We start from the raw sequence: 25,691 nt of genomic DNA, 5'->3' as shown, positions 1-25,691 counted from the left end.
TCTTAAATACAAATCAATCTAACATCAATCAAACCTAAATCTATAACCTCTTCATTAACAGGAAAAGTAGGCTATAATGCAAACAATGGAAATTCCAGCCTCTAAAAATACCATCATGGCTCAAACCTTTATCCCTGACTAATTTGCTTTTAATGAGGATATTACAGCCACTACAGAAAAAAGTGAAATAACAATAGTTTTGTACTTTTAGGAGTTGTACCGCTTTGGGATTGCACACTACTTTACTGAGTAGCCTTGAACTTAATCCAGGGTTACTCAAACCCTTGAGAATTATTGGCAGTCTGGAAACAACATACCCACTTCTCTCTTTGTATTGTAACCTTCATCATGATATCAGCTTGCACTGAAACTTGAATACCCTAACAGGATTAGACATGAAAGAAAAGAGTCTCAGGATTGGACTTTCAACTGAAACCCCACTGTGAGAAAGACCACACCACTATCTTTGACCTTTTCTTTCCAATGCATGAGTCCAGTTGTGCCTAATCAAGTGTCTAAAGAAGATCTCAGGCCGTTTGCTCTGTTTATCCTTTGGCTCCTAGAACAGGTGTCTGGTTACTAAAAAGAAAAAAAAACATGGAAGTCTCTGATCTCTGGCACAGGCAACTCAGCCAGCAGGAGTAATGTACTCTAGTACAAAGGAGAAAAAAAAAGTACCATCTCCACAAAATTCAGTCTATGAAGATTTTTTTTTAAAACACAGACTGCCTTTGCAAACTTCTACTTGAAATAAAGTAAAATAAAATCCACCTTTGAATATGTAATAAATGGATTAGCGGGTCTTGAAAGGATATGCCCTCATTTGCATTAGCCGAAAATACAGGCTGGGGAGTTAGCACAGTGACCCCAAGACTCGCCCTGTGGATTTTTCTTCTTAACTCCCCACCCACCCTTCAAACAGAAAGCCCAGATCACACGTTCTTTAGGGAATTCTTCTTTTCCAAAGCAGTTTACAATGTGACATGGGAGCTTAACTTTGAAGAAATGCAACCCCCAAATTCCATTTGGGACATGGAAATAGTGGCATAGTTAAAGTTACTTGAACAATGTTCAAAGGCAAGCCCCTCTCCTTAGGTCCCGTGAGTCGGATGTGCTGTTGGCCACTCACAGCAGTGAATGGAGAACCCTATGAAGGAGGCCTAACTCTGGCATGTGTCAGCAACATGGGATGCATTGCTTCGGGGTGCCATAGGCAATAAATCAGTTGTCATGTAGGTAGGACTGCTCTCCATTCTGGCCTGTACTGATCCTGTTGGTTCAATCCACTCACACATTATCTAGTAGCTTTTATCCTAAAACACCTTCCTTAACTTGAGCATTTATAATGAATAAAGCCATTTCAACTGCAAAGTCATCCTTTCAACCAAAAAAACACTTAGACAATACAAATAACCAGGAATACTTTTTTGTAATTTGTTAAGGGGTCAAATTCAGTGGGAGTTTAGGAAGATTAAAAACTATCCTTGCTCAGAATTAAGCTATTGATATACCTAGATCTGTAATGACTTCCTGGATTTTCCTCTCTACTTTTCAGATACCATGATTTGAACCAAGGTCCTTCTAATTGCAAAGCATGTACTCTACTAGGAATCCATGAATCTTTCTAGCAAACAATCACCTCCACAAGATCCTGCAAGAGTAGAAAGTCTGGACTGACTAAATAACAGAAGCAAGTAAAAACACGATAGAGGAGGTATTAAACACATACAGAGCAATTGATTTCCTTTACTCTTGATGAATAAATGGCATGGTGCATGAATAAAACATTTGTTTGCTAACTGTATTTAGAAAGTACCTGTACAAAACCACAGAGCATGAAGTCATCAAATAACGGCAAGCTTGGGCGGTCTTCACGAAAAATGATGATTTTGTAGATGCTCACAATCTCACTGAGTGACCGAGACTTGTCTGTTATCAGAATAATTACTCTGTTTATACCCAATCCAAGTGGGTAATGTGCAGAGCTGTTAGAATAGAAGGAGAATGCAAGAGCAACAAAACATTAGTGAAATAAGTAATTTGCTTATTTTATACATATCACAGATTAAAAGAGTAGGTTATTGTTTATTTTACAGCTATAAATGAAACAAACTCTTTGGGATGATATACAGTATTATCTTACTGTTGCCTTTCTGTTCTTGCTGGTATTTCTAAATGTCTTAATGCATAATTACTGTGCCAAGCTCAATGTGCTCATCAGAAAAAGCAAGGATATGAATTGGAGGAAGAGAGATGCATATCAGAACCACCCTCAAAGTCTCATATAGAGCTCTCTCACTCTGTAGTAGAGTTGTGATATCTGCATCATTCTTCTACTTGCATGCAGTTGAATGAGTACAAACTTCCAAACAGTTGGAATCTGTACTTTATCAGGGTTCTCAATTGCAGACTTCCTTGCTGAGCATGGAGAAACTAAAACATGTTTTGGGCAGAGCTAGCATGCATGGCTCTGTCCCTCTTGAAAAAGAAAGGTAAAAGGTCCCCTGTGCGAGCACCGAGTCATGTCTGACCCTTTGGGGGGACGCTGCTTTTGCAACATTTTCTTGGCAGACTATAGTGGGGTGGTTTGCCATGGCCTTCCCAGTCATCACCTTCCCCAGCAAGCTGGGTGCTCATTTTACCGACCTCGGAAGGATGGAAGGCTGAGTCGACCTGAGCCAGCTACCTGAGAATCCAGCTTCCGCTGGGATCGAACTCAGGTCGTGGGGAGAATTTCAGTTGCGATACTGCCGCCTACCACTCTGCGCCACACGAGGCTACCTGTCCCTCTTAAACATATTCAACTCTCTGTTCAGACAAAATATCTGAATAGAACTATAATCCCTTACAATCTCCTTCTGTTTATTGGTCCAGTGTGCTTATAAAGTTCATGTTTGGATGTTACACCATTTGCTTTAACTATAGTAGACAAAAGCAACTTTGTGTACTCAGGATCAGTTGGACTTGAGCTTCCATCAGTTACCTGCCCTAAGAGAAACCCTGTACCTCTAAATTTTCTGTCCCAATTGGCGGGGGGAGAAGGAGAAGAAAGTACAGTATCTGTTCTGCAGAAAGCAGGCAGAATGGAAGAGTCTAAGCCTTCCATGTAGAGGAAAACATTGCAGAGACAAAAAGAAAAAAAAATGAAGAGAGGAACTCAACTCCCCATGGCCCTAGCAGTCAATAGGATATATGATGCAAAGAGTCAGTGCTTCTGCATCTCAAACAAATTTGGCAAATCAGACAATAAAGGAAAGTAGTTCCTTATTGTTTAATATTAGGTGTTTATCTTCCTTTCACAGACCAATCCTTAGGGACTGGTGATCACAGTCAACTGCAGAGACCTGCAGTTCTACACAGTGCAGGTGTAGAAGTCTCTTCCATTGAATGGACTTGCTGGATGAGGTCTTGGAAGGAAGATGTGAAACAGTGCAAGTGCTGTGCTTTAGCAGTGGAGGAGGGAGTTGTGTTGCTTGTGAAGCAGTGTCAAAGGATTGCTTTGCGTGAACCTTTTTTGAAGCTTTGCACATGTCTAATCTATGCATAATACAGCAAACTGCACAAGTGCTACAAATATGTTTTGAAAGGAATTTCATGGCTACAAATACAGAACTGCCTGCACAGAATTTACATATGCATAGCGATGCAGACGGTTCAATAAACTTGCCAAAACTGGGCCTTGCTCCACTTTCTCTTATGAACATTCATGATGTGCACATTCTCATTACAGCCAAATGTATGAAGAAGCTGCAAAACAGTCACTTATAAAAGGCATTATACATGAATAGGTTCTTGTAGAAATTTTGTATGCTGTCATAACCAGCATTGATATAGGAAAACTACTGTTCCAAAGCTTGTGGACTACTACTTAGTAGTGGTATTTTAAATAACTATGTTGCATTTTCTCCAGTAAAGCAGAATTGAAGGATTTGTGCTGTACATCCTGAGAATAACCACCCACCATTCCAATTACCTTGGTCCTTTTCTCTCATCCAAGTGAGCTTCACATTGACAATTCATGGGTTCTGCTTTAATCCTGATTGTCAAAAGATCAAAGGGCACTTCACAGTAGTATTCTTTGATCCTGGGGTCAAAATTAGGATTTAAGTCCAAATATGGGCTGGTGATGATCTGCCTGAGATGAGGTAGTGTATCTTTATCTGTTTTATAGGGAAAAAAGAGTAACCATTTTTAAAAATGCTTACGTACTGTACATTAAATCAGTGGCTCAACTCCATATTTCTAATACATTCAATACATGGTTCCTTTTGTTAGATACTTAAAATAAATTGTACAAAATTTAATGGATTTTTTTTCAGATCTTAAAAAAGCCCCATAACTTGAAGAGCTCCATAATGAGCTGTTTTGAGGTCATGTATAGTAATTCTTTAATTGGTTTTTTTAAAAAAAATAGTAAATTGATGATTCAGCTTTTTCTCTTACCATGACTGCAATGCATTTCTTTAGCCAGATTTGAAATGTGCAGTTCTAGAAAATATACAAACGCAAAGTTAGGATGGTTTGTCACTGTATATATCTGCATTTGAGAAAAATGTCAGGGAAGGTCCAGAAATATGAATGAAACCGTATTGGTACCAATATGTAGTCTTTGATAAATGCCATTTGTTTTCAAGAAATTACCTTCCTTATTGTGTACCTTCAGCTGACCATAAAGAAGGTGGAATAGTGTTGATAGAGAACTATTAAAAGATTCCTGATAATAGCTACATTAATGATCAAAGCAAATACTATAATGATCAGTGCCTTTAGCAGGGGAGCTGTTTAAGGACCAGCTCATGCAATCAAGTAGCCACAGGAGAATCACTGTAAATCCAGCTATGTAAAAACACTTCTAAACAGTTTTATGTATTCACTCAACATATGAAATATCTAGTTCACTTGACTTCCACTTCATAGAGAAAAATCAAAAGTTTTTTTATTGTGAGTTGATACATATGGAATATTTTCTATACAAAACAGCCATTGATTCAGTTGGATTTATATTTTGGTTTCTGAACTGATATAACTTAGTGGCAAACAATATTAAATAGAGTAGAAAGAATATAAACAATTTTACCTTTATCTTTTTCTTTGACTGGGGAAGATACCCTTAGTTTCATGCTTTCTTTTTCTGAATAAGAAATCCTAAAGGTTAGGTAACAAAAGGAAGTCTTAATAACAAGAAATTCAAACACAACCCAGTTACAAGAATGTCCCACATCCACCAATATATATTTTTTTCCTCATAATTATTTTGGTAATTCTTCAGATTAATACAAAGGCAAGGTTAACAAAGCAACTAGTAAAGAAAATTGAGTTTGCACTTAATAGAATTCATTCCAATAATATTTATGGGGAAAGATAATTCAATTATCACTGAATAAGTTTTGTACTGTACAGCTAACTGCTGTAATGATACTTTATGCTTCCTGCTGGAAAGGACATTTGATCGCTTCTATGGAAGAAAGGCTTACTAAGTTGGGGAAGATGCTTCAATGTCTAAAATAACTTTATATCTTAAAAGTAAACCTGCCAAGGATCTACAGGTAGTCCTTGACTTACAATCACAATAGGAACTGGAAAAATTGTTGTTAACCGGTGTGGTAGTTAAGTGAGGCATCATGTGACCGCACCTGATTTTACGATCTTTTTTGCCACAGTCGTTAAGCAAATCACTGCAGTCGTTAAGTGAGCTATCATGTGACTGCAACTTGTGACCTTCCCTGCAGCTTCCCCCTTGACTTTGCTTAAAATGATTTACCGCTTTGTTTGTCAGAAGCTGGCTGGGAAGGTCGCAAATGGCAATCATGTGGCCACAGGACACTGCAACTGTCATAAATGCATGATGGTTGCTAAGCACCGGAATCACAATCACGTGATCGCCATTTATGGCCTTCCCAGCTGGTTGGATAGACTCAACCATAGTTTCAACTGAGAAACTGTGAGCATCCTAGACCAAACTAAATCCAAAAATGCTAGGGAATACCTGGAAGCTTGGCATTCAGACAAATCATCAGTAGAGACACAAAGATAAACCACATTCACACACTATTCAAAAGAGACAATAAGAAAGCTAAGAAGGAAACAAAAAGACCAGAACACATCTTCCTCAGCAGCCAACACCCAGGTAAACAGGGATTAACAGCAGACAAACAATCCAGCAGAAAACAATACCCTAATCAAGGAACTACCAAGGAGAAACCCCCACCCCCACCAACACTGGCAGGGCAAGCTACTGTGTATAAACAGGGAGCAAACCCCACACTCACCAGCACCAATGACGTTACCTAGCTGGGTAATGAAACATCTGCAAGCAAACAACCCAGTTCAGAGAGCGCCAAGGACCCAACAGTTCAACCCTGAGCTACAGATATTTTCTTCTAAATTTACTTTATATTTATTAGTTGGGGATGATGTGGTTTTCTGAGATCTTTGACATTGGACTGATACCATAATCTTAAGATTTGCTGAGAGGCATGAAGATTTAGGAGGATGCTTATCAAAGACTGCATCCCTGCACAAATTCCAGGACTATATTACAACAATATAATTTATTTGATTTTTTTGTTAATTCCTCTTAGTATTTTTTGAAAAATGGGCCTTCATCAGCTCAGCATCCTTTTTTTCCCCTGATTCTTCCCTTGTTTCTGCACAACAGCACAGACTTGGGGAAAGCTGGAACAATTAAAGTTTAGCATGACTTATTTATTATAGATTAAGACAACAGACTATTTGTCACCATAAACTTGAGATTATCGAAAATAATAAGTCAAAACATGGATCATAATGAACATTTTGACATAGCTTTAATTTGGGAACAATTATTGATATCAGGACAATTAATCAAAAGCATCCTGTAACAATCTCTTTCAGCTATCAATAGTTTCAAGCTATTATGTGATAAAGTTGTAACCAAACAAATATAATCAAAATATCTTACCCTCTTGGAAGGTTTGCAGGTGGTACTTTGCTAATTCCTTGGAACTGTTTAAGTAAATTTGAAAGGAACCAATGAACAGCTAGGTTTGAGTTAAGCTTTTTTCCTGGGTTCACTATACGATAAAGATCATGCAGCAAAAAATGGATTTTAGGAACAGCAGAAGGGAAAAGCTGAAAGAAAAAGTAATTGGGAACAATAAGAAAGACGTGTATGAACTAACTTCTATATACTCTATAAAACTACAAATAAAAGATTTTCCCTCTGTCTTCTCTCATCCCAGTATGGTGAAGGAACACCATAATCATCAAATATATATGGAAAAAATATTCACATCAGGAAAAACACTTATTGCAAAATAAAATCACAAATGTCACATACCAGTTCAAACTGCCCTAGATTCTGAATCCCTTTCACAAAACTGATCAATGGATTTAATTTTTCTAATGTTAGGCAATAAGCAGAGTCCTCCTGGAGATGCTCATCCTGTGAACAGATAATAGGAGAATCTTGGCTCAGATAAGACAATGGCAGGCCACTAAACTAAGTATGTCCTGAACCATATTGCTAGCTCTCTGTAGCTACTGCTTGGACATTCTGTTCCTGGGGTGGAAATGGCTGAAGAAGAATTGTATCACTTTGGAATATAGCATTCATATCTGGAGGGGAAATTGTATGATTGTTTAGTTTTCAACTTTTTTAAAAAAAATAAAAATCTACTTATATAGATTATACAATCTATATTGTAATTATACATATACAACTAATATGACAAAAAGAAGATATTAGTAATGGAGTAGTACTAGCAGAAATAGTAGTCTTCCTCATATTCAGACATGCAATTCTTTGCAAATTTTCTCCAAGTGACTCCATCTGAAATCTGTCAGGTGATCTAGAATGATACTATGGCTGATAACTTCAAAAGCCACCGGCAATTATAAGCCAGTCGCAGCTTTAATACTGCAAAATCATTTTTGTTTGCAGAATGTTGCCATACCTTAAGCCTTACCAGCCTTACCTTAATTCTTGCTGATTGGTATACATTCTGCATAGCTTCAAAGAAAGTAGAGGAAGAAGATTGATTTGATAAGAGAATCCTGAATGTATCTCTAAGAAGGATTTCTTTAACAATTTGGTCCTCTGAAAATGAATCTTCATCAGCTTGAAAGTCAAAATATTCATGTACCTACGATACATATTAATTGATTAAAACATTTAACCAATCAATTGATCTCAACATCTACAGATGCATAGCTCCATCTGGAAATGTTTATCAAAACAGAAGAAGGAGAAAACAGATGTGTGAGCAGAAAATACATTCCCAGCATAGGAATTTTCTTTCTTCTTTCCCAAAATCCCTTCACTTAATCACATAGGTCACCCCCTCTTGTTAATTACTTATGACAATTGTTATATGCTAATGCTTACCTCAAGGACAATAGGATAAAAAGTGTGTCTAAATCCAATATCAAAAGTTAACATCTGAAAGCAAGAACTGCATCTGAAAATAAGAGAACTGAAATAAATGAACTGATTCCATTTTTTCAAATCAACCTAATACTCACATTTTAAAAGGTATCATGCATGTTTCAGAACCCCCTCAAGTCCTCTATGCTGTCTTATCATGGCAGTGGGGGAGGGGCTGTTCCTGAGAGGGATGAACAAAGAACAGTGGGAGTGTATGCCAAGAGTATATACTCTTAGCTGGGATACTGTAGGTGTGAAGGTCATTCCCTAAAAGAATCAGGGACCTAGGTTGGGCAGCAGTGACATAGGAAGATGCTGAAGTCAGATGATCACTTTAGTGACAATGGCCAAGGCATCATTTCATATTGGGTGGGAGAAGGCAATGATAAACAGCTCCTGTAGTTTACCAAGAAAACCACATGGCTAGACAATATAAAGTGACTGATGTTATAATACCAGATGATGGACACCTCAAGTTGGACGGCACTCAACATGCTACTAAGGGAGAATTAAGGATCTTTTAGAGTATTAATAGCATTCATGACACAGTGTAATTGAAGCCTTCCAGATGTCTACTTGCTGATTTTGCCATGCAGGAAAATAAAATGCAAAGTGGCAAAAACAGAATTACAGTGGGAACATGGAACATAAGAACACAATGAACGATGGAATGAATCAAAGACACATTACATCTTACATACTGGCAAACTGAAATGGACTGAAATTGGGTACTTTCAGTCAGAAGATCATACTGTTTACTACTCTGGACACAAAAAACAAATAAGAAAGAGCATTGCTTCCATAGCTAGGGAAGATATAGCAAAGAAAGTACTTGGATACAATGCAATCAATGACTGAATAATATCAATTAGACATTGCTGACAACCATTTAATTTGACAGTTATCCCAGTTTGTGCTCTAACTACTGATACAGAAGAAAAGGAGGTTGGATTCTATGGCCTAGGAAACAGCAATGAAGCAAGAGAATGACTTATCTGCCAATCCAATGATTTCTTCATTGCTAACATGACCTTCAAACAACCAAAATAATGCCTACATACATGGAGATCGCCAGATGGAATACATAGAAGTCAATTTGACTATATTACCAGTAAAAGGAGCTCAGTCATAACAGGAAAGACATGGCTAGGAACTGATTGTGGAACAGATTACAAACTGATAATACGCAAGTTCCAAGTCAAGCTAAACTTGGAGAACAAAGCCAACCATTTTCTGTGATATGATATTAGGCCAAATGTATCATTATCAAGGAGAACATCAGGGATTGTCTTGAAATCCTGAACCTCACTGATAGGGAACCAGAAGAACTGTGGAATGAAATCAAAGAACTCGTTAAGGATGAATTTGAAAAGAGACTGCCAAAGATCAAGAAACAGGCCAAATCAAATTGGATGTCAGAATAAATGGTAGAAATGGACAAGAACAGAAGTCAAAGCCAAGAAAGACAATGATCACAGGGAGGAACTTAATTTCAGAGAGCTGTTAGAAAAGACATTAAGTAGTATTACAACAATATCTGTAAAGACATTGATGATGGAAACAGACATGGAAAAACAAAGGAAAGTCTTCCAAAAGATCTCCAACCCAGAAAGAGGTTCCAAGATCAAATAAAGATAGAAGGAGCAGACTGAAATTCTGTATAGTAAAGATGACAACATCCAAGATATCGAAAAGATATTGACTACTTAAAAGAACCTCTAGTACTAGAAGATGAAGGTAGATCAGCACTCCAGTTGTTACCAAGTTGGAAGGCTACAGGAACTGTCCGAATACCCACTGAAATATGGCAAGCAACAGAAAAAGAATTAGTCAAGGTTCTAACCTATGTCAGCAAATCTGGAGAACAACACAGCGGCCAACGGATCGGAAGAGGTCAAACTACATTCCAGTAGGAGACTTAACAGAATGTGCAAACTATCATACAATATCCCTAATTTCACACGCTATTAAAATAATGCTTAGGGTCATCAATGCAGATTTTAATTCTACATGGAAATGGAAATTCTGTACGTTCAAGGTGGTTTTCAAAAAAGACCAAGGAACAAAACACATTATTCTTGATACACGCTGGACAATTGAGAAGGCCAAAGAATACCCAAAAGAAGTCAGTATGTACTTCCCTGATTATAGAAAGGTCTTCAGTTGGAAGGCCAGTCAAGCTGTGGAATGTACTTTCAGCCTTGGATATTATGCCAGCTTCCTTTATTTGTTCTACTAGCATTCTGTCTTTCTTCTAGAATAGGGTGCACAATCTTTTTAGCTGAGGACTGCATTTGGCATCCAGTAAGTAGGTTCATATGGGACAAACTAAGAGGCATGGCCAAGATGAAAACTGAATCTATTTCCTTCCTTATTTATTTCATAAACACATTTTTCATCTCATGGGCATTGTGCAGAATTCCAGAGCAAAAGAACGTTTTTACAAATAATGTAAGATATTATTAACTACTCTGCTGACTTCTTGTCATTCAATCCCACCAATTCCCTTACTTGGAATCACTTCTGGGTAAACCAAAGAATATTTCTTAGAAAATTGTTTATATTCATCCACTTACTGGCTAGTAGTTTGTGGCTGAGGTAATGCTGTTTCACTGAAAACCTCAGTTATCAACAAGAGTTTGCTTATTGCCTCTTTCATGTCTTCCAAAGCCTGCTGAGGAGAAGTGGCCCTCAAAAATGTCTGAAAAAAGGTTTGCAACTGTAAAAGAAAAAGAAGCATGCTTTTAAAATGCTAAAATATATATTCCTTTAACTCCAGGGAATCCTCAAAATGTAAGCTTAATCCTGCCATTTTCCACTTAAAAGAAATAGTAGACAGTTGGCTATTCAATATTCTGGAAGCAGAGATCAAGTTCAAAGGGGTCTGGAGAAGTAGTTTTGTTCCTTTACACAGTTAGCCTCAGACGTGCATGGAAATGAGTTACAACTGAAAAAGTATACATCTGACATACATTCACATTAAATCAAGATCTCTGAAGTTGCAGAAATCACTTTAATTTCTCTGTTGGGAAAGCAGGAGTTCTATAAACTATTATTTCCTTCAGGAGCAATCCTCCATTTTGAGCTTATGGGTGTATCTGGAATTCTAAGAGTATATTGGAATGATTGCTGTCACAAAAGGGCTGACTTTCTTATTGACAAAATGGACAGAATCATGGTAGGTCATATGGAAAGACTCTGAAATACCCACAATGGAGGAATGGTTGATGAAGATGACAGAATTTGCAGTGATGGCAAAATTGACTTGTTTGATTAGGGACAAGACAATAACTACATTTGTCAGTGACTGCAAACTACATTTGTCAGTGACTGGAAACCCTTATGGACTTTTTGCTGAAAACGGAAAAGAATGAACTTGTGATTTATGGGTTTGACAATTAGAAAGGGTAGAATATGGAAAGAAGGGAGCTATGATAGAGAGGATAAAATATAAATGCATTTATAACTGCTGTAAAGAAGATCAGAAGCTGTTTCTTTATATCTTTTTTTCTTTTTTCTCTTTGTTTTCTGTCTCTCTTATTTCTTCTTTATCACTTTTCTCTACTTCCCTTTTTCTTCTTTAAATTTGTATTGGTTTTTATTCTGAAAAAAATATTCAATAAAAATCAATAATAATAAAAAAGAATAATGGTAGGTCATAAAAAGTCAATTTATGAGAAAAGAAACTCTGAAGGTTGCTTGTGTTCCCAACTGTCGGCATGCTCGTTTATGTTTATGGCACCATGCTGCTTCTTTCTGGTTTATTTATTTATAGTTCAAAATGATTTACCACTTTTCATTTTCAGTGCAAATACCAAACTAATTTATAATCATTTCATAATAAAATAACTAAAACAATGGACTGAAGTCTACCTTGCTAGGCATTTCCGAAGACCATCAGAATCAATGTTCACAAACATGGAGCTCAAATTTCCTTACAGGACTCCGTACCTTCAATTCTCCATGCACTTCTTTTTGTTTCTAAAGCTACATTTCTATTTGTGCTCCATGAAGCCTTAAAAGATGATAGCTTGGGAAACAAATGAATTCTAAGAGGCTGCCTGTGTCTCTTGGAGAAATGACTCTGTTTCTTTGTCCAAGGTATAGAAACAGACAGCAAAGAACTTTGAGAGGAGAGAACACAATTGGAAGGAAAGAGGGAAGAAGAGGACTTTCTCCCTTAGGAGGTACAATAAATGAAGTAATGACAGCTGAAAAAAATAATCACATGCTTTGTGACACACTAAGTATTATTTTCCCCTTTTTAAATGAATAGATTGTAGTCTCCCTCTACATCAAGAGAACTAACATGAGCATAATAGCTACAACAATCCATGGAAAATAATAACCACAGTCCACAGCTCTTCTTTCACAATCTGATTATACACTTAATGGAACTTCGTTAAAGAGAAATCATAGTAATGGAGGGAAAAAATCACAACATGTCACTTGCCTGAAAGAAGTTTCTCTAACACATTACCACCATCTACTGGACACAGAGACAAATGACTATACTGTAATAGTTAAACTTTTGGGGGTTTGGGTGCCTTCAAGTCATTGTTGACTCCTGGTGACTGCCTGGACAAATCCCTGAAGTTTTCTTGGCAAGATTTTGGAAGTGGTTTGCCATGCCTCCTTCCTAGGGTCAAGAGAGAGTGACTGGCCCAAGGTCACCCAGCTGGTTTTGTGCAAAGGTGGGACTTTGGACTCCCGGTTTGTAGCCTGATGCCTTAACCACTACACCAAACTGGCTCTCCAATAATCAATTTAAGAACTGAAAAAAAATAGGGATAAATAAGAAAGCCTTAAAGGTAGAACCTTAAAAAAAAAGAACAAAAAGTTAATCCAACTGTGTTCTGCAAATCACTTTTTTGCTTTTGCTTTGCTTCTGTTTTCAGGAAGGAAGAGAGAAGGACTATTGTTACTAAGGGATGAACTCAAGATTATTGTGGCAACTGGAAGCTTCAGCTGACTGATAGTTTCAGTGCTCAGCTGCTGGGTCACTTGGGCACAGGACTGATCAGTTGAAGGTGTTCCTTGCAAATTCAGTGCCATACAAAACACATCTGAGATCTCTGGATGGTGAGGATCAAATGAGAAAAATGCATGTAGGGTTTAAGGTGCCTACAATATGATTACAAACAGAAGAGATGGTGGTGGGACAGAATTCAGTAGCTCCAGAGAAAAGAGGGCAGCCACTCATGAATAAGCCAAGAACTAGCAGGATACCTATCAATTTTGTTAACCTTATATTTATTATTGTGTAATAAATCTACTATTTACACCTCTCTTGACTGAAAATAAATTCCCAGCAGATGTAATCATTTAATGAAGGAATGTGTAATACAGTAATAATTGTCCTAGACAGGGGATAAATTGCACCACTTGATATGCAAGCCAGGTGGATGAGCTCCTGATTATTCCCTTGTGCCTTAATATGAAGCTTGGGGTGAACATACAGTGATTTCAGCCCTTGTTTAGGAATTTCTGGGGACCTGAAGTAGAAGGAATAATGTGTCCCTGGGATTAATGCATTTGGCTCACCACAGAATCATTTTGCACTGGGTATGTTGTGGCAGAGAGATATGTTCGGGAGGTATGGTCTTCCTTATAAATCTGTTTGTAATTTGCATATGGTTGTTTTTAATAGTGGAGTATCTGATTAGTAAATTATGGTGACGGTGCCAGGGACACTGTGGACAAGACTCTCATTATACATTGTGTTTCAGTAGTGTTTTGAACATCATGTTTTTCTCCCTGCAATCCATGCTGCTATTCTCATGCAACCAGGGGTTTTCAGACTTTGCAATATCATGACTCTCTAAAATGTAAGATGAATTTAGTGATAACCCCTAGGAATAAAATTAATGTTTTTATTGAGGTTTGGTCTGAGCAAGAAATAAATATGCTGCTAACTTTTAATAATTGTATTTTAATCTATTTATCAAGTAAAACAATTGAATGGAAATCTCTGAGTCTGAGAATGTAAATGGACATTTGTAAAACACTGCAGAATAAGAACAGTGGATATTTTGTTTGTACCTCATAAATGACTAACCAAGTCCCCCTTAAATTAAAAAAAAAGGCAGAAAAAGGATCAAAGGCATCAAGGAAGACCCACCTTAACACACTTACTGATAAAATGAGAGGTAAAGTATAAATATATTTAGTTTCCAAGATTCCACAACCTAATTCCTTTTTGTCTGCAATAAATCTCACTTAGAAAACTTTGTGAGTATCAAAGGTTTTTTGGTTATTGTTGCAGGCTTGGCAGTAGTGATAGAACCATACAACCGTAAATAGGTTTCACTGAAATAAGCAAAACCAAAACAATAACATTTAAAACCATATTTTAATGGGAAAAATCAGCTTTCTTTCTTTTGCAAAATCCCTGATATCCATGTTTCATTTTGAAGACCACTATTTTCATTCAATAAAGTCAGGGAAAGAAAGTGTGTTTTCTTGCCTTAAATCAGCTTCTCTTAAACTGCTCTTAAAATGCTATAGCTTGCAAAACACTGACCACGTTTAAGTTGCTTTTGAAGCTTTCTCCCTCAGTGCAGCAGCAACCCATCTGATCTTTCCCTTCCAGGTTGGTGCTTGGAATTCCCTCTCCCCAGCCTTGCAATTTCCTCCCTGTGCTAATTTACAGCCCTGGGTCTCTTCCCCTCCATTGCAATTTCTTCCCTCCACAGGATGAGGTACCAAGGTTTGAATAGAAGGTTCATACTTTTCAGGTGCAATGACTCCTTCTTTGACAAGCTTCTAATATTTGGACCGAGGAGCACATTAGACTCGAAGACGCAAAGGTGTTTTGGAATACACAGGAACATTCATTCAACAGCACCTGGGTGCAACTCTTTACAGCAGTGTTTCTCAAACTTGGCCACTTTAAGATGTGTGGACGTCAACTCCCAAAATTCCCCACCCAGTTTGAGAAACACTGCTTTAGAGCAACTGTATTTTTTCCTGAGATTATTCAGCTGGCCACTGAAAATTTGGCCTGACAGAGATCTCCCTTGTCCTGATGAAAACATCTTAATTGGAAATGAAAGCAAAAGAAACAAAAAAGAAAGTTACCTTGACTGAAAAATGCTTCTTCTTAGGTAGATCCCAGACAATTCCAGTTGAATGGATGAATGCCTGCAAAGGTGTTAATGATGTCACCAACACATACACTTTGATGATGATTGAAAAATCTTGAATTTTAAAGGCTTCTTTATTTTCTGCTTTAATGGGGATCTGATGTCTGGAAAATTACAACATAATATTAGGAAAATGTTTCTTCTATGCAATTCTAACTAAAAGAAGACATATTTTTCATTCTGGGTGGAAACAACAGTTTATACATGTCAACCTAAGATGCAGATTGCTTTGTTTGCTGACTTGGGAACTCTGGCTTGTTTCTGACTTCTATTTATATATTTTTGTATTTTATGTTTACTTGAAACGTGAATAATTTCATCTATTTCTATTGTGTATTTTTTATCCTTATGAACCGCCAAAAATCCTTGGAGATTGCACCAAGGTATAAATGTGATAGGATTTGGTGATTTATTTTGGACTTTTATTGCTGGCTTGTTTGAAGCAGGTTTGCATGTCATGATATACAGAATTCAAAAAGAGTTTCCACCATTTGTCTAGCTCAGGGTTTCTCAACCAGGGTTCTGTGGCCCCCTAGGGTTCCACGAGAGGACACTAGGGATTCCCTGAGAGATCATGATTTATTTAAAAAATTATTTCAAATTTGCGCAACTTCACATTAAAGAGGTAAGCTTCATTCTTTATTTTTAGTTTAGGAACACTATTAATGCATATATACAGGCCTACACATGAAACAAATAGAATAATTTTGTAACTTCTGGCCTATATCTGAGCCTGAATGTACAGCGGTTCCTCAAGGCCTGAAAAATATTTCAAGGTTCCTCCAGGGTCAAAAAGTTGAGAAAGGCTGGTCTAGCTTACTCCAATAGGCAGAATCAGGAAAGCAGGAAAATTTCTTCATGAAATGTCTTTGTTAATTACATTTCAGGGTTAGCTGGATGTGTGGATATAACCCCAAAGACATCCCCAGTGCAGGACCAAGAGGCTTTGTTGCCTTAAGGACAGCTAAAATGGCATCCTTTTTTCCTGCTGTTCCACCACTTAACCACTTAAAAAAAATGCTGCCCCATTCAGATATCAAAATCTGCCTTCATTAATTTCTCTCATTCCTGTACTGTTTGAAGCAACTTGCTTCATGATAGTTCACAATAAACATGATCCAGAAGTCTTCAGTTATCTGATATTTATTTTCTTCTGATAAACATTTTTTAATAAATTCTACAGAATTCACTTCATAAAGATACTATAAGTTGGCACAAAAATATTTATTTTTCTCCCAATGCCCTCGTAGTTACATTAATTGTTCTATGCTTGGGATGTGTATTCACATAAATATGCAGCCACATGTATCATACAGACATAGGTAGGGCTTGATTACTTAAATATTGAATACTATTGTGATAGAGATATGAATACATCTATATTTGGTTTATTTTCTTAATCTCTGGCTCTTTTACAGTCACATGAAAAGGCTAAAATTAGACAATTGTCCCAACCGAACCAGAGTTCCTATTCTATGTTTGTCAAATAATAGAACTGTTGGAGCATTGCATAAGGTGATTAGTTGGGTATAATGAAGGGTTTGCTTGTTTGTTTATTAATCCTATATCCTCTCTATTCAGCAATCTGTCCCCTACAAATATTCAGTCACTTTTATCACAATTGCACTCATGTCTACAATTTTGGAACCCAGTGGTGAAATGGAGGAAAATGAAGGGATCGTATTTGGTCAACACATGAAAAGTTAAGTACTGGTTCTCTGGTTTTACATCAGAAGAAATTCAAATATAATGAAAGGATGTGGCATATTATTCTACCCATGGAGGTTTTGTTAATAACATAAAAGTATCTTACTGGTGAACAACCTTGACTGGCTGATGTAATGTTTCAATCAAACTTGTCCTTTCATTCTTATCATATGATCTGACTGCATGAAGAGATGTAAATTTTGATTCTGGGCAGGCAGAAGGAACAACTGGAAGATGCAAATCTGAAAAAAAATCACATTAGGTTGGGAGGGGAATCAAAATTAAACATGGCAGAAATAACAAAGAGTTATCATTTTGACAAAAACATTCCTCTGGAGTTGTAATTCATATCTTTAACATTACCTGGATTGGAGATATGATAACCAGGAAATCCCAAGCCTAACTCTAGGCTTGGGAAATGGAAAAACATCTCCCATGAAGGCAGAGGATAACTACTTCCTTATCATTGCCAAGAAAGCAACACACATGTGTCCATGTAGTCACCAGGATACTGATCTCAATCTAAGAGGGAACTTACTGACACTATTCAGTTGGAAAATGTTCTAATTTTCTGATTTTTATTTATGTTTAATAAATTCATGTGCTATTCTAATTAGAAATCTCACAATGGCTTAAATAGGATTTCTTATGTTGCCCCATTTGGCAGATATCAGGTGCGTACCTGCTTAATTTCTTTCACATTCATATGACATTAAGTATAATCAGTGCATTTATTAGACTTTATTTCTTATATTTCTAGCAGGTTTGAAACATATGATGTTGTCAATCCAAAGGATTTTTGTTTGTTTATTTGTTCAGTCACTTCCAACTCTTCATGACTTCATTACTCAATGTTCTCAATACTCAATAATAATAATTATTATTCAATACTCCAAGTTAATTCATCTCACTGATTTCAAAATCCATATCCTGAAATATATTTTGGTCACAACATAAACACTAAAGAAAATGTGATGTATCTATATTCTGTTGAATATTGTACCTCCTGAAAACTATTGGATCTACTTTTGAAGTATAAGATTGGGTTGTAAATCCAGTTTATAAGGGTGGTATAATAGCTGTGGAAACATTGCCAATTTTGACCACAACAGTATTGGTCCAATACTGTTATTTAGACCCCACAATATTTTGGTGCAACTTTGATAAATTGCTCCATATTAATTACTTGATTAAGCAGTACTTGGATGACCTTGTCAGGACTGAGAAGCTAAGCAGGGCCTGGTTTGTATTATTTCTTGAATGGGAGATCTCCAAGGAATAGTAGGGCTGAAAGTTACACTGGGAAATAAAAAAAAGAATCTTTGACAATAACAGTGACAACCCAGTTTTGTATTTTTGCCAAGTAAACAACATGAAGATGTCTGTGAAAGCATAAACAGTTGAGTTTGACTTAGAGGAGGAATTAATCCCTTTCATATAGTAATGAAAGACCAAAACTATTATGAGATCTACCAATAGAGGGTGTGGTTTCCCCGGTTTCCCTTTTCTTCCCATCTCTTATGTTACAAAGCCTTTTTTGTTCATGTGTGGTGTGGTTTTTATTAACTAAGCAAAGGCCATTTTTAGACATTTCTGAATGCTTTAAGGAAGGAAGAGATCAAGCTGCTCCTGTTATTTCCAGATCTCATTACTTAGCATGAGACCACACCATGCTGAGCTGTCTTTAAAGACAATCCATTTATTTCACTATGGAAGCTAAAAGCAAACCTTTTATGTTTTTTAATGAGCCCATAAAAACTTGTGATAAAAAATGCTGTCCAAGCATATGGCCATTCCAAAACAATTTGCCAGCTATATGCACACAGATCATGGTGTGCATATAGTTGGCAAATTAATTAATATTAATTCTACTGCCAAAGCTGTGCATTCTGTCAGAGAGATGAGGAAGTTTGCTAATGCAAGATAGGAGATGTGCTCATTTTCCTGTCACTCATCAGCAGTCAAGTATTTCATATGGGATTTTTTTTATCTTCTCCACATAGTTTCCAAAGCCTCCTAAAATAAATTTACATGGCCGCCCACCGAATATGCATGATTCTGGGAAGCTAAGAGTTAAAAGTAGAATAAAAACATAGTAAAAAACCCCAACTAAATGTAAAAACAACAGCAATAACATTAAATAACATAGCAGCTGAGAACACTCAGCTAACACTCCCAAGACCAAGAAATGGGCTCACCCATACTATGAGGGCCCCAGGCTTGATGGCAAAGCTTGGTTTTCAATGCCTTGAAAAAGGTCAGCAGGTTTGGGACGAGTTCTAATCTCAGCGGGGATGATATTTCAAAGGGTGGGCACCAGGGCAGAAAAGACCCTCTTCCTGGGCCCTGCCAGATGGTACTCTCTTGTGGATGGGACCTGGAGCATGCCTCTTCTGCTGGATCTAATGGGATGGGAAGAAACGGTTTTGTAGGTAGCCCAGCCCCAAGCCATGAAGGGCTTTCAAGGTAACCACTAGCACCTTGAATTGCACCTGGAAGCATACAGGTTGCCAGTTCAGCTCATGGAGTAGAGGTGTCACTTGTGCTGAGCAACCAGCCCCCATAACTGCCCGCGCTGCTGCATTTTGCAGCAGCTGAAGCCTCTGAATACCCTTCAAGGGCAGCCCCATGTAGATGTCAGCTATATTGTTTTACTGCATGTTTTTTCCTGGTTGGATCTAGGAATTGGGGGTAATGGTGATCCAAAAGTGGAATTCAGGGTAAGAGCAAGTGGGAGTGGGAGGTAGGAATGAAACCAAACAGAACTGGAAAAAAAGTTTATATTTAAAACAGTAGTGCAAGCTTGCTGTCATTTGAAAGGCCTCAGCACATTCAGACCTCTACTTAGAACAAAAATTACAGTTTCTGCATTGCTGGTTGCATGTTCCAGCACTGTTTGGGATATTTTAAGGCTAAAATCCTAAATGTGTTAAGGAACACTGAGCAGAACAAGGCTTATTTAGGTATTCAGCTGAGTAAATATGGTTTATTGTGTGAATCAGAGCTGAAATCCTTTAAAAACTACATTATTTTTTCCTTTGTATTTCATTACCTGAACAGTAATTTTTTTTTAAAAAAAAGATAAAATAAATCAATGAAAGGAGTAAAAAGCAAGGAGAAAGAAAAAGATTTTCCATTGCCATACAATGAACGAACAAACATTTTATTGCAGTCCAAGATCAGATTTAGAAAAAAAAGAATTAAACCATGGACATACAGCTGATTTTGTCTTCAGAAAGCTTTTGCTTCATATGTAGTAGTTTTGCTTAACTACTGTGTCCAAATGGGTTACTACAGGACATAACTTTGTGTCTTCTCTATGTGTCTTTTTAGCACCCCAAAAAACCTTTGCAGTTTCCTTTAATGGCTTGTTTGCAATTTATCTTGGTTTGTTTTGGATATGGTTAGAGTACTTTCAGTTCAGTTACTGTACATGTCTTACACACCAAGATGCATAGAAATCTAGAAATTATAATACTGTACAATATGCTGCTTCTGGGTAACTGGGTTTGAGAAAACGCTAGAATACAATGGAAACAGACTGCTCATGTCATGAAAGAGTTTGTGAATACATGGATTAAGAAGGGTAGGAGCATCTATCTTGCTTTCCTTTTCACTTCAAAAAATGAAGCAATTTCCTTTGATAACAAGTGTGCACTGTCATATTTTCCACCACCAGTGATAGATATGCTAAAACATATTCTTCTTCCTCACCACTTCTCACTCTTTAATCTTAAAATGGCTCCAGCATAACTGCTGAATGAGTTAAGCGTTAGAAAAGATGTTATGACTTAAGAAGCCATTGGATCATTTGGGAGTCTGGCTACAGGGCAGAAAAAATCCAAGTTCCATCATCCCAAGCTATGACTGCTGCTGATGGTGGTTGACTTTTTGACCAATTTCTTGGAGTCAGTGGTAACATTTGATTTAAGTCATCCTGCCCATCAGCTCTGTATATGTTTGTGAGCAGATACCCACTAATTGTGCATGAATATACACAGATCCTTAGACCTATATTATACCATAACCATTATTTTATAGCAGCAAAGGCAAACTAGACATAGGCAGCACCCAACCCTTTTTCTCATGGTGAAAAAAACCTACCAATTTTCAGATACCCCCCCCCGCCGCCCCATCCCCATCAAAAGGTGTATAAGTTACAGGATGGACTTAATCTAAAAAAAAGCAAACCATCTCCACATCTCCCAAAATACATAAAAAGAAGCTCCATTTCCACCCATCTGCATGACTCCATTGCTGGGCCCACTACAGTCAAAACTAATATATATTCAATATTCCCCTGACCCATTGAAAGATTTCCTATTCCTGTTTTGTAGCATGAGGACAACCACTTAAACTTCCATTCCCTGTATTGTCTATGTCAGCTATATATTCATAGAAACGAGATTTTTTTAAAAAAAGAGTATTCTTTAACAAAAGCAAGCTTCACAGGCAAGGCTAGAAGTAACATTATTTATATATATAAATATATATTTAAAACAACTGTTCAATCCCTTACTTTATAGAGGCAAATAATGCAGCATGATTTAACATTTGAAAACTAGGGTAAATGCAAACTACAATTAATAAAATAATAATGTCCTTGATTCATTATTTAATCTATACAATATCAACAACTTGGCTTGCCTTAGGATGAACTTCCCCAACCAGGTCTTCTCCAAATGGTTGAAATTACAACTCCACTATTTCTCAGCCAACAGGATCAGCATTTATGGTGCTTGGGAATGATGGACATTGTCTAAAACTTCTGGAACAGCATCAAATGGCGTTGCTTGGGGAAAATGCTGATCGCTATCTTGATATATCCTTAAGAAAGAAACTATTTTGCAGGGAGAAATTCTGATGATTGATGATGTTGCCAGCTATATACTATACTATGTGCAAATTATGCCAAAATATAATTATTTACAAACTAGAATTAAAATTAAAATTTGCCTAGTTTTTAAATTGTTTTTTTACAATATACAGTAGCTGGCCATCACTTACATTGAGGCTTTACTGTCCTTTACCCTAACTTCTTTTTATAACCCAGTCTAGAGGCCACTTTTGTGAACATTCAGCATATAATTTTAAAAATGAATAAATGAAATAATTGATCAAATCTAAAAAGACTTTATAAAATTAAGTATCTAATCAGAATCTATAAACAGTATATACTTCATGGGTATATTAGCTCCTATATTTTGCATGGGACATTGAAAATATGTGAACTTATGGCATTATACATATATCTGTAAGTGGTGCAAGGCCAAAAATGGCTTGATATATTTTTAAAAGAGTGGAACCAAAAAGCTTATCTATGAAAAAGAAATCAAGTAAGACAAAAACATATTTATCCAAACATAAAGAGGTACTTTCAAAAAACCTGACACATACCACTTCAATTATCTAGTGAATAAGCTAACTGTTCTGAAGCATAGTTTTATAATTTCCTTGGTTTTAAAAGTGGTTGCAATAAAAGACCACAAAACACTCATTGTGGGATGAAAACATTCAATCTTCAAATATAATGAAACAACATAAATTTCTGAAAAAGCAAAGCAATACATTTGATTCATCTTTGCTTTTTAGACGCCAATGTAATTTCAGGAAAATAGAGATTCCATAGAACTTATTTTCTTCTGAAAATGCAAGGTGAAAAGTTCCCAGGTTTAGCCTTTATATTCTAAACAATAAGCACAAGTAGATCTTATAAAATAATATTTAGAACCAGGTTGTATGAACTATTTGCAATTCCCTTTTTAAAAACATTTTTGTTATGACTGCAAATTGGATAGTTGATATATTTCAGTACTTCCTTATGTGAAGCTTTGTCCTCCATAGTAATTTATACAATCTGCATGTTTTTTGTTTGTGTGTGTAAAGGTGTGTTCCATGTAGTAAAACTGGCATACTTGATGTGATCGTAAAGCATTTTAGTCCTAGGTCACCCAAGGTTACTTGGACATGTTTTAGCAACAACTCCTTTATACAGGTAGTCCTCACTTAACAACCATTCATTTAGTGATGGTTCGGACTTACGACAGTGCTGAAAAAACAACTTATGACCGGTCCTCACACTTATGACCATTGCAGCATCCCCACGGTCACGGTCACATGATCACAATTTGGGCACTTGGCAACCGGTTTGTATTTATGAACATCACAGCATCCTGTGGTCATGTGATCACCATTTTCGACCTTCTTGGCTGGCTTCTGGCAAGCAAAATCAGTGGGGAACCACATGATTCACTTAATGACCATGTGTTTTGCTTAATGCCCTTGGTGATTCACTTAATACTTGCAACAAAAAAGGTCATAAAATCAGGTCAGATTCGCTTAATGACCACTTTGCTTAGCAACTGAAATTCTGTTCCCAATCATGGTCGTTAAGTGAGGACTACCTGTACTTGACTCCATCCATACACTATAATGCACATACAATTCTCTCTTAGCAGAATATTTCCAATATATTTTTAGGCCAAGCCCAGATTTAAGAGGGACCCAGCCTCTTGTGCAAAGTAAAGGCAGTTGTTGATCATCCAACCCACAAAAGGAATGCAGCTGAAAATGACACACCTCAGAGTTGTTCATGGCCAGCCACCTGTTGTTAGTGACACCCTTTCTGGGGGGAAAAGAAGATGAAACTATGTGACCATCTAACCAAGACCAAGAGTGAGGGGAAAACAGGAAGCATTGCTTCACTATTAGTAAATGCTTTTTCCAACAAAATGAGGGCAGATGTATAGCCTCTAGAAAAGCACCAGATCCACCAGTTGCCAGTTTCAATCTAACTGAAGCATAAGACTAACTACTAAGAAAGAGAAAGACAGGATCCATGGCATCCCTCCAGACCTTTGAGGCTCTGCCCATGACTCAAAGAGGTTTCTGTACAGAGAGCCAGATTTCTCTCCAGGCAAGACTAAGGGAATGTATAAAGTCTTGCAGCCAAGTAAGCAGCAGGCTTACCACATGCTTCTATTTGTGTGTGTGAGGGGGGGGGGGGGGGGGAAACCTAGCTCTCTGGTTTTTTTCAAAAGCACTTTTAGAAAAAAGCAGAAAGAGAAGATTTTCAGACTGAGGCCATTGGAAAGGCCCCAAAGAAGCCAAAACAAATATAAGAAAACAAGTATCTTGTACAAGAACTAGGCTCACTAAAGAAAGGTCAAGTGATAACGATAAAATGAAAGGCACACAGGGCGAGAAAATACCACATTGCTCCTTCCCTCTTCACTTTAGCAGAACCCCCACCCATGGATTGTGGCATGCTGGCCTCTTGAAAATGAGCTTTGTGTTAACTGTGAAGTGTGTCATCACGGAGAAGAGCTGACGGATAGCAACAAGAAGTGTCTCATGAAGATGCCAAGAAACTGAGGGGCAATGGTGATTATGGCAGTGACCAAGAAGAATAGTAGCAGTGGTGGCGCTGGACACCAGACACACGAGCTACTGGACCAGTTAAACCCAGAGTTCTGGGAACTGTGTAAGGAGTCCTAGAACACTGGAAACTAGTGTATGAGAGCCCAGAGCGCTAACTGTACTGCAGAGTGGTCAGAGATCTCAACCCCTGACGCAAAACAACAGCCCAGCTACTACCCACCAGGCCGCAGCCATGACAGCAAGGCAAAGTGTAGCAATACAAAACTTGAGAGTAGCGACTTGGTGTCATGTTCCACATTTCAATGATCTGTGTACATCGTAACGGTTCACATGTCAAACCTTTCTGCTTACTATATTCACGTTACTTCATGCTGGGGGTTTTCCATTCCTGCCCTCCTCTTTGTTTCCCAACACTGGAATGTATGTTTGGGTTTGCAAGCCTGTTCAAGGTTACTTTCCCAGGCGCGTGTAACGGTTGCTTGCACCTGGGAGGGGGTGCTGCTGTCATGCATTCGGGGCGGGACTGGTTTGAACGCAAGGCTCTTAAGTTTGTATTTGGCGCGCTTTTGCTCATTCTCAGCTTTCTCTGTATTTGCATACTATTCCTTTAATAAATCAGTTATCTTTAAGCCCGAGCTTGTGAGACTGAGTATTTGGGATTAGGCAACCATTACATAAAGCTGAGAATCATTTCAATCATCTCCCGCTAGCCCCATCCAAACGTTGGATAAAAGGGAGTGCTAGCGATGACCGACCAACAGCTTCGCATGAGTGAAGGGAGCGAGGAAGAGCAGGATTCGACAAGGACCCGGCCCGCTCTAACTTCGAGAGCGCAAAGAGCAGCACGTCGAGAAATGCGGGAAGTTCAATTAGATGAGTTGCTGCTATCCATGCAGGAGAGCCTCAGGAGTGAACACAAATCCATAGTGGAAAGGGCACCGGGGAGGGGGTCCCCACAACTATCCTGGGAGCCCGAAATCCCCTTGTCACCGAGGGTGGTGGTAACCAACCAACCTATGGAAGAGCCGGTCACTCCTGCTCGTATAAAAGCAATC

The 25,691-nt window shown here is 37.6% G+C and overlaps 1 protein-coding gene across 3 annotated transcripts in view; it reads right to left on the bottom strand.

Moving 5' to 3' along the window:
• Window positions 1–25,691, bottom strand: part of CPED1 (cadherin like and PC-esterase domain containing 1) — a 110,449-nt gene that overhangs the window by 45,940 nt on the left and 38,818 nt on the right. For all 3 annotated transcript variants that reach the window (XM_063309534.1, XM_063309536.1, XM_063309535.1), the window contains 11 exons: window positions 17,363–17,498; window positions 15,485–15,653; window positions 10,981–11,123; window positions 8,366–8,438; window positions 7,956–8,123; window positions 7,319–7,423; window positions 6,941–7,110; window positions 5,078–5,145; window positions 4,444–4,488; window positions 3,974–4,160; window positions 1,817–1,985 (listed from right to left, as the gene is read on the bottom strand). In XM_063309534.1, coding sequence (XP_063165604.1) covers window positions 1,817–1,985; window positions 3,974–4,160; window positions 4,444–4,488; window positions 5,078–5,145; window positions 6,941–7,110; window positions 7,319–7,423; window positions 7,956–8,123; window positions 8,366–8,438; window positions 10,981–11,123; window positions 15,485–15,653; window positions 17,363–17,498 — 1,433 coding nt within the window. The remainder of the gene's footprint in view (window positions 1–1,816; window positions 1,986–3,973; window positions 4,161–4,443; window positions 4,489–5,077; window positions 5,146–6,940; window positions 7,111–7,318; window positions 7,424–7,955; window positions 8,124–8,365; window positions 8,439–10,980; window positions 11,124–15,484; window positions 15,654–17,362; window positions 17,499–25,691) is intronic.

This window comes from Candoia aspera, chromosome 7 (genome assembly GCF_035149785.1).
Source record: "Candoia aspera isolate rCanAsp1 chromosome 7, rCanAsp1.hap2, whole genome shotgun sequence".
Taxonomy (NCBI): domain Eukaryota; kingdom Metazoa; phylum Chordata; class Lepidosauria; order Squamata; family Boidae; genus Candoia; species Candoia aspera.
Note: the sequence above shows the minus strand (reverse complement) of the source record. Positions and strands in the feature narration are given on the sequence as shown.